The following is a 10,448-nucleotide window of genomic DNA, read 5'->3' as shown; positions in this document are numbered from 1 at the left end:
TTTTTCTCTTTTAACATAGATTTATTGTTTATTAGCAAAGAATTTTGCGCCTCCCTGTAAAGTGGTACTGGTATTAAATAATTGCAATAATATTTATTTCCTGGTTTAATGTTATGTCATGATTAAATTAAATTTGAAGCAAGTTCCTAAAATTTCCGTAATATTCCTTTTTGTATTCGGATAACAGAATCCTCAGGAGTAACCCAAAGAAATTTAACAATTTAAAGCGACATCTTTGGAATAAATCGCTAATTTTAGTAAAATTTACAGAAAACTATAATATTTGTTTTATATTTATTAAAGTGTTAATAAACCACAAAAACGAATTAAATGGGTTTAGAATTAACCACATAATCTTTTCAGGCTATTAAATAAACGTTAAAAAGCTTAGTTAATTAGAGGGGTAAAGATTAAAAAAAAAAAGTTGACATAACCTCCAAAAATCAATAAATTAATAATTAAAGATGAGTTTAAACTCAAAAATAACCTGTTTTGTACCAAATTGCAATAACAATAAGCTTAAGAATACTGAGTTATATTTTGTAAAAGTTCCCCGAAGCCAAATTCGTCGAATAAAGTGGTTCAAAGCTGTTGGAGTGCTTAAAGATCCAAGTACGGCTTCGAATCTCATTTGCTGCGAGGACCATTTCGACGTAAATTGTAACAATAATATCCTAATAATAATAATAATCGACTCAATTTTAGTTAGAAAATGACTCAGAGAATTGGGGATATTTCAATTATTACAAAAAAAAGTTATCGGTGTGTAGATTAAAATTAAAACCCAACGTTGTGCCACACAAAAAAATCACCACACCGAAAGTGGAGTTTGTTGAGTGTAAAGAAAGTTACGAAATGAGTTCTTATAATCATACGAGAATTCCAGATCCGTTAAGTAAGTATTTGTGATTATTGGAATTGTAGAGATGAAATTATTTTGGTTTTAGATGTGGAATTTACGAGTAGGATGCAAAAATGTAGGTTTAAATTGAAAGAGGATCCTGAAAAGCTTAAAAATCATTTGGAGAAGGAAAGGGAAAGGGATAAGAGGCGGAGAAATTTTAAGAAATTAATTACGGATGATAATGCTTTGAATGAGAAGCGAAGGAAGGATCGGGAGAGACAAAGAAAATATAGGGAGAATAAAAGGAGGTGTCATAACGTCATTTGAACTTCTTTTATTAAAGTTATTAAGTTTAAGTTATCAATTTTTATAACCTCAAGTATTTATATGTATTTAAAACTTCAAGCCTTTTTTATAAACAACTTTTGAAGCAGAATCCTATTTTCTATTTAAATCTACACCCTTTTTGGAGTTTTCAATTCGATGTTTAACAAAGTTATTACATTTTATAACAGAAAAACGTTCGTTTTCGATACTTTTTGATTTAATTACCCAGAACATTTTAATTTCAACTTTTGGAGCAGTTTCGCTTCTTTTAATAGAATCTGCACACATTTTAGTATAATTCCTGCAAATTTCATGATTCCAAACCGATTATTAAATAAATTATGGATTTTTACAACGTTAAATGTTTGAATTTTGAGGTTCTCTTATACTTTCAACTTTAAGCACCTAAAACTTTATTATATACAACTTTTGAAGCAAAATGGTATTTCTTATCTAAATTTACAACCTATTTAGAGTTTTCCTTAAAAATTTGAAGATTCCAATTCGAAGTTTAACAAAGTTATGATTTTTTATAACAAAAAACCGTTGATTTTCGATACTTTTTGATTTAATCATCCAGAACATATTAATCCCAATTTTGGGAACAGTTTTGCTTCGTTTAATCGAATCTGCATACTTTTTAGTATAATTCCTGAAAATTTCATGATTCCAAACCGATTATTAAATAAGATATGAATTATTATAACATTAAACGTTTGAATATTTGATATTTTCTTATACTATCAACTGTAAGCACCTAAAACTTTATTACAAACAATTTTTGAAGCAAAATGGTATTTCTTATTTAAATCTACAATCTTTTTAGAGTTTTCCTTAACAATTTGAAGATTCCAATTTATTTAAAAAAATTATAATTTGTTATAACAAAAAACGTTGATTGGCGATACATTTTCATTTAATCGCCCAGAACATTTTGATTTCAATTTTGAAAACAGTTTTGGTTCTTTTAATCGAATCTGCATACATTTTAGTATAATTCCTGAAAATTTTATGATTCCAAACCGATTATTAAATAAATTATGGATTTTTACAACGTTAAATGTTTAAATTTTGACGTTTTCTTATACTTTCAACTTTAAGCACCTAAAACGTTTTTAACAACAACTTTTGAAACAGAATCGTATTTTTTATTTAAATCTACGCCCTTTTTAAAGTTTCCCTTAAAAATTTGATGATTCCAATTCGATATTTAAAACAGTTATGATTTTTTATAACATGATTTTCGATACTTTTTGATTGAATCACCCAGAACATATTAATCCCAATTTTGGGAACAGTTTTGCTTTGTTTAATCGAATCTGCATACGTTTTAGTATAATTTCTGAAAATTTCATGATTCCAAACCGATTATTAAATAAGATATGAATTATTATAACATTAAATGTTTGAATTTTTGATGTTTTCTTATACTATCAACTTTAAGCACCTAAAACTTTATTATAAACAACTTTTGAAGCAAAATGGTATTTCTTTTTTAAATCTACAACCTTTTTAGAGTTTTCCTTAAAAATTTGAAGATTCCAATTCGAAGTTTAATAAAGTTATGATTTTTTATAACAAAAAAAATTGATTTTCGACACTTTTAGATTTAATCACCCAGAACATTTTAATCTCAATTTTGGAAACAATTTCGCTTCTTTTAATCAAATCTGCATACTTTTTAGCATAATTCCTGAAAATTTCATGATTCCAAACCGATTATTAAATAAGATATGAATTATTATAACATTAAATGTTTAAATTTTTGATGTTTTCTTATACTATCAACTTTAAGCACCTAAAACTTTATTATAAACAACTTTTGAAGCAAAATGGTATTTCTTATTTAAATCTACAACCTTTTTAGAGTTTTCCTTAAAAATTTGAAGATTTCAATTCGAAGTTTAACAAAGTTACGATTTTTTATAACAAAAAACTTTGATTTTTGATACTTTTTGATTTAATCACCCAGAACATTTTAATCTCAAATATGGGAACAGTTTCGCTTCTTTTAATCGAATCTGCATACTTTTTAATATAATTGCTAAAAATTTCGTGATTCCAAGCCGATTATTAAATAAGTTATGAATTTTTACAACATTAAATGTTTAAACTTAGATATTTTCTAATACTTTCAAATGTAAGCATCTGAAACAACTTTTGAACCAGAATCGTATTTTTTATTTCAATTTATACCCTTTTTAGAGTTTCTCTTAAAAATTTGAAGATTCCAATTCGATGTTTAACAAAGTTATGATATTTTTTATAACAAAAAACGTGGATTTTCGATACTTTTTAATTTAATTACACAGAACACTTTAATTTTCATTTTTGGAGCAGTTTCGCTTCCTTTAATAGAATCTGCACACTTTTTAGTATAATTCCTGAAAATGTCATGATTCCAAACCGATTATTAAATAAGTTATGATTTTATATAACACTAAATGCTTGAATTTTGACGTTTTCAGGTACTTTCAACTTTAAGCACCTAAAATGTTTTTATAAACAACTTTTGAAACAGAATCGTATTTTTTATTTAAATCTACACCATTTTTAAAGTTTCCCTTAAAAATTTGAAAATTCCAATCTGATATTTAAAAAAGTTATGATTTTTATAACAAAAAACGTTGATTTTCGATACTTTTTGATTTAACCATCCAGAACATTTTAATCTCAAATTTAGGAACAATTTTGTATCTTTTAATGAAATCTGCATACCTTTTAGTATAATTCCTGAAAATTTCATGATTCCAAACCGATTATTAAATAAGATATGAATTATTATAACATTAAACGTTTGAATTTTTGATGTTTTCCTATACTATCAACTTTAAGCACCTAAAACTTTATTATAAACAACTTTTGAAGCAAAATGGTATTTCTTATTTAAATCTACAACATTTTTAGAGTTTTCCTTAAAAATTTGAAGATTCCAATTCGATATTTAAAAAAATTATGATTTTTATAACAAAAAAACGTTGATTGTCGATACATTTTGATTTAATCACCCAGAACATTTTGATTTCAATTTTGGAAACAGTTTTGGTTCATTTAATCGAATCTGCATACATTTTAATATAATTCCTGAAAATTTCATGATTCCAAACCGATTATTAAATAAGATATGAATTATTATAACATTAAATGTTTAAATTTTTGATGTTTTCTTATACTATCAACTTTAAGCACCTAAAACTTTATTATAAACAACTTTTGAAGCAAAATGGTATTTCTTATTTAAATCTACAACCTTTTTAGAGTTTTCCTTAAAAATTTGAAGATTTCAATTCGAAGTTTAACAAAGTTACGATTTTTTATAACAAAAAACTTTGATTTTTGATACTTTTTGATTTAATCACCCAGAACATTTTAATCTCAAATATGGGAACAGTTTCGCTTCTTTTAATCGAATCTGCATACTTTTTAATATAATTGCTAAAAATTTCGTGATTCCAAGCCGATTATTAAATAAGTTATGAATTTTTACAACATTAAATGTTTAAACTTAGATATTTTCTAATACTTTCAAATGTAAGCATCTGAAACAACTTTTGAACCAGAATCGTATTTTTTATTTCAATTTATACCCTTTTTAGAGTTTCTCTTAAAAATTTGAAGATTCCAATTCGATGTTTAACAAAGTTATGATTTTTTTTATAACAAAAAACGTGGATTTTCGATACTTTTTGATTTAATTACACAGAACATTTTAATTTTAATTTTTGGGGCAGTTTCGCTTCCTTTAATAGAATCTGCACACTTTTTAGTATAATTCCTGAAAATGTCATGATTCCAAACCGATTATTAAATAAGTTATGATTGTATATAACACTAAATGCTTGAGTTTTGACGTTTTCTTGTACTTTCAACTTTAAGCACCTAAAATGTTTTTATAAACAACTTTTGAAACAGAATCTTATTTTTTATTTAAATTTACACCATTTTTAAAGTTTCCCTTAAAAATTTGAAAATTCCAATCTGATATTTAAAAAAGTTATGATTTTTATAACAAAAAACGTTGATTTTCGATACTTTTTGATTTAACCATCCAGAACATTTTAATCTCAAATTTAGGAACAGTTTTGTATATTTTAATGAAATCTGCATACCTTTTAGTATAATTCCTGAAAATTTCATGATTCCAAACCGATTATTAAGTAAGTTATGAATTTTTACAACATTAAACGTTCGAATTTTTTATGTTTTCTTATACTTTCAAGTTTAATCACCTACAATGTTTTGATAAACAACTTTTGATACAGAATCGTATCGTTTATTTTAATCGACGCTCTTTTTAGAGTTTCCCTTAAAAATTTGAAAACTCCAATTTGATATTTAAGAAAATTATGATTTTTTACAACAAAAATTCGTTGATTTTCGATACTTTTTGATTTAATCACCCAAAAACACTTTAGTTTCAATTTTTGGATCAGTGTCGCTGCTTTTAATAGAATCTGCACACGTATTAGTGTAATTCCTGAAAATTTTATGATTCCAAACCGATTATTAAATAAATTATGAATCTTTATAATCATAAATGTTTGAATTTTTGACGTTTTCTTATACTTTCAACTTTAAGTACCTGAAATGTTCTAATACACAACTTTTGAAGCAGAATCATATTTTTATTTAAATCTACATTCTTTTTAGAGTTTTCCTTAAAAATTTGAACATTTCAATTTGATATTTAAAAAAATTATGATTTTTTTATAACAAAAAACGTTGTTTTTCGATACTTTTTGATTTAATCATCCAGAACAGTTTAATTTCAATTTGGGAACAATTTCGCTTCTTTTAATCAAATCTGTATACTTTTTAGCATAATTCCTGAAAATTTCACGATTCCAAACCGATTATTAAATAAGATATGAATTATTATAACATTAAACGTTTGAATATTTGATGTTTTCTTATACTATCAACTTTAAGCACCTAAAACTTTATTATAAATAACTTTTGAAGCAAAATGGTATTTCTTATTTAAATCTACAACCTTTTTAGAGTTTTCCTAAAAAATTTGAAGATTCCAATTCGAAGTTTAACAAAGTTATGATTTTTTATAACAAAAAACGTTGATTTTTGATACCTTTTGATTTAATCACTCAGAACATTTTAATCTCAAATATGGGAACAGTTTCGCTTCTTTTAATCGAATTTGCATACTTTTTAATAAAGTTCCTGAAAACTTCATGATTCTAAACCGATTATTACATAAGTTATGAATTCTTACAACATTAAATGTTTGAATTTATACGTTTTCTTACACTTTCAAGTTTAAGCAACTAAAACACTTTTATAAACAACTTTTGAAATAGAATCGTATTTTTTATGTAAATCTACACCCTTTTTACAATTTCCCTTATATATTGGCAAATTCCAATTCGATATTTAAAAACGTTATGATTTTTTATAACAAAAAAACATTGATTTTCGACACATTTTGATTTAATCACCCAATATTTAATCACGAATATTTTAATAGCAATTTTGGGAATAATTTCGCTTCTTTTAATCGAAAACGTTGATTTTTGATACCTTTTGATTTAATCACTCAGAACATTTTAATCTCAAATATGGGAACAGTTCCGCTTCTTTTAATCGAATCTGCATACTTCTTAATATAATTGCTAAAAATTTCATGATTCCAAATCGCTTATTAAATAAGATATGAATTATTATAACATTAAACGGTTGATTTTTCGACGTTTTCTTATACTTTCAACATTAAGCACCTCAAAAATTTGTATAAGCCACTTTTGAAGCAGAATCGTATTTCTTATTTCAATCTACACCCTTTTTAGAGTTTTCCTTAAAAATTTGAACGCTCCAATTTGATATTTAAGAAAGTTATGATTTTTTACAATAAAAAAAACGATGATTTTCGATACTTTTTGATTTAATCACCCAAAAACACTTTAGTTTCAATTTTTGGAACAGTTTCGCTTCTATTAATAGAATCTACACACTTTTTAACATAATTCCTGAAACTTTCATGATTCCAAACCGATTATTAAATGTTATGAATTTGTATAACATTAAATGCTTGAATTTTAACAATTTCTTGTACTTTCAACTTTAAGCACTTAAAACGTTTTTATAAACAACACTTGAAACAGAATCGTATTTTTTATTTAAATCTACACCCTTTTCAGAGTTTCCCTTAAAACTTTGAAGATTCCAACTTAATATTTAAAAAAGTTATGATATTTTAAAACAAAAAAACGTTGATATTTGATTCTTTTTAATTTAATCACCCAAAACAGTTTAATCTCAATTTTGGGAGCAGTTTCGCTTCTTTTAATCGAATCTACACACTTTTTAACATAATTCTTGAAAATTTCATGATTCCAAACCGATTATTAATTAAATAAGTTATAAATTTATATAACATTAAATGCTTGAATTTTAACAATTTCTTGTACTTTCAACTTCAAGCACCTAAAACGTTTTTATAAACAAGTCTTGAAACACAATCGTATTTTTTATTTAAATCTACACCCTTTTTAGAATTTCCCTTAAAAATTTGAAGATTCCAACCTAATATCTAAAAAAGTTATGATATTTTAAAACAAAAAAACGTTGATTTTTGATTCTCTTTAATTTAATCACCCAGAACAGTTTAATCTCAATTTTGGGAGCAGTTTCGCTTCTTTTAATCGAACCTACACACTTTTTAACATGATTCCTGAAAATTTAATGATTCCAAACCGATTATTAAATAAGTTATTAATTTATATAACATTAAATGTTTGAATTTTTGCAGCTTTCTTATACTATCAACTTTAAGTACCTAAAACGTTTTTATAGACAGCTTTTGAAGCAGAATCGTATTTCTAATTTAAATTTACACCCTTTTTAGAGTTTATCTTAAAAAATTTAAGATTCCAATTGCATATTTAAAAAAGTTATGATTTTTTAAAACGAAAAACAATGATTTGCGTTATTTGTTGATTTAATCACCCCGAAAATTTAGTCTCAACTTTAGGAATAATTTCGCATCTTTTAATCGAATCTGCACACTTTTTAGCATAATTCCCGAAAATTTCATGATTCCAAACCGATTATTAAATTTTATAAATTTATATAACATTAAATGCTTGAATTTTAACAGTTTCTTGTACTTTCAACTTTAAGCACCTAAAACGTTTTTATAAACAAGTCTTGAAACAGAATCGTATTTTTTATTTAAATCTACACCCTTTTTAGAGTTTCCCTTACAACTTTGAAGATTCTAACTTAATATTTAAAAAAGTTATGACATTTTATAACAAAAAAACGTTGATTTTTGATTCTCTTTAATTTAATCACCCAGAACAGTTTTGTAACAAACCGCATTTTGGGATTCGAAAGCGATTAAAAAAAAATAATAAAACGCAATACAGGCAGAACTTTGTAATTTAATTACGAAGTTGCGTCTTGAGAACCGAGGGTCCAGACTAAATACTACGTAGGCGGTTCTGGCAGGAATGTGCCGAGGTGGCAGTTAGAGTAGATGGAGCAGGGAAGAAATGAAGAAAAAATCGGGGAGTCGGTTACGGGATTGGAATAGAAAAGCATCGGGCGAAACCGGGAAATCAAAGTTTTTGTTGTGTTTTTAAAGTCGAAACGTGCGATTTGAACGTATAGCAATTTAGTTATAAAATTCGTTGAATTGGATTCTCTTTCTTCGATGAATATTTTACTTTAACAAACGGGTAAGCGTTATTAAAATCTTAAACTTCCGATTTCTCATTGAACCTGCTAACCACCTCGGCAAATTTCGTAATGATGTTGTTGAATAGCTTATGTCATGTAATTTTTACTTTTTAAAATCTTTGTCAGTTGTTTTTTTTTTTATATAATATAATACGTTCTTTTTCAAAAATAAAGCAAACTTATTCTTTAGCAGTGAAATTTCGTTTTCTTTCAATCTATTTTTATTCTTAATTTCAAATTACTGCCGTTCGCTTTCAAGTGAACGAATGCAGTGTGCCAAACCCTAACTCAGTCATTGCTAGCTATCAAGAAAACGGTAGTGCGTGGACAGTTGGGTACGCGAGCCGCTCCGTGGACCTAGCTAGGAAACCCACTACGGGAAACGAGCAGTTCTCGAGAGCTAGTTTGTGACAAACTGGTGTCAGGTGTGGGGTTGGCACAATTTGATGTAAAAGTAGAAATAAAATCTAATTGTTATTTTTTTATTTTGTTTTTGTTACTATTTCCTGTTTCAAAATTTAAAGATTTCGAGTTAATTTTCTTTAATGTTTTGTCAATCATTCTTTTGTTTGTACGTATAAAGTAATAAATTTTGTCGTGCAGGGGTTAGTAGGTGAATATTTTGTGACTATCATTAAAAATAATAAAAATCTTAATCACTATGAACGCCGATGATAACGTAGCAGAAATTCCGGGCGAAGCTGAAGGTTCTATTCTAACAACACCAATGATGGTTACACCGATTTCTTTAGGAATGTTAGCAGGAACGGTAGAATCTTTTTCAGGTCGAGAAAATGTTAAACTGTATTTTGAAAGGTTAGAGCAACGTGCGATCTTAGATAATTGGAATGAAACACAAATGCTTCATATTGTTAGGTATCGATTGAGTGGAGAGGCTTATAAATTTTATAAGGCGGAAACAAACTTACAGAGTAATCAGGTCACATATGTAGAATTACGGGAAAAATTAATTAAAAAGTTTACCCCGCGAAAATTACCGGGAGAAGCACTAGGGAAATTAATGCGCGCGTTCCAAAAACACGATGAATCCGTGTCGTCTTACGTAACCAGTATAAAGTCTATCGCGAATGAGATTATCGAGGAGGACAAAGCGAAAGTAACAGCAGCAGAATTACCGGGAGTTATTATAAAAATTAATGAATTAGCACTAAGTCAATTTAAAGTGGGAATGAAACGTGAATTAAGTCAAATGGTAGGAACGTTACTTATGCGTGAAACGGATTTAACTCTAGATAAAGCGGAAGAGATCGCATCATTTGAAGAATTAAATCAGGCTACAAACCGAAATCGTCCAAATCGAATTAATATAGGAGCGGTGGATACGACTACTAGATTATGTTACAGATGCGGAAAGTCAGGTCATTTTGCGAAATTTTGTAATGCACAGACAACCGTGTTTAATTGTTATAATTGCGGAAAACCCGGTCATATTAGTAAACAATGTAGGTTACCTTCAAATAAAATGCAACCGAACTACGACCAAAGGCGTGACCTCCCACGCCGTGTTAGTTTTCAAGAGGGTCATTCATCCGATAAGGTAAACAACCGCGACCGAAGAAAT

General features: G+C 27.0%; 1 protein-coding gene across 1 annotated transcript; it reads left to right on the top strand.

The window, feature by feature from the left end:
• Nucleotides 1-391: 391 nt before the first annotated feature.
• Nucleotides 392-1,280, top strand: LOC111416313 (uncharacterized). Its single transcript, XM_023048287.2, has 3 exons — nt 392-653; nt 706-895; nt 948-1,280. Exons 1-3 carry the CDS (start codon nt 465-467, stop codon nt 1,169-1,171), a joined length of 603 nt encoding a protein of 200 aa, XP_022904055.2. The 5' UTR covers nt 392-464; the 3' UTR covers nt 1,172-1,280.
• Nucleotides 1,281-10,448: the final 9,168 nt, after the last annotated feature.

Source organism: Onthophagus taurus, unplaced genomic scaffold (assembly GCF_036711975.1).
Source record: "Onthophagus taurus isolate NC unplaced genomic scaffold, IU_Otau_3.0 ScKx7SY_15, whole genome shotgun sequence".
NCBI lineage: Eukaryota > Metazoa > Arthropoda > Insecta > Coleoptera > Scarabaeidae > Onthophagus > Onthophagus taurus.
The sequence above is the reverse complement of the archived record's forward strand: the minus strand, read 5'-3'. Positions and strand labels throughout refer to the sequence as shown.

Excerpts from the sequence above, each read along its gene's own strand:
- LOC111416313 (XM_023048287.2), top strand. The coding sequence starts at position 465 with ATGAGTTTAAACTCAAAAATAACCTGTTTTGTACCAAATTGCAATAAC. Across the intron at positions 654-705 it reads GCTGCGAGGACCATTTCGAC|TTAGAAAATGACTCAGAGAA; the intron begins GTAAATTGTAAC and ends ACTCAATTTTAG. Across the intron at positions 896-947 it reads GAGAATTCCAGATCCGTTAA|ATGTGGAATTTACGAGTAGG; the intron begins GTAAGTATTTGT and ends TTTTGGTTTTAG.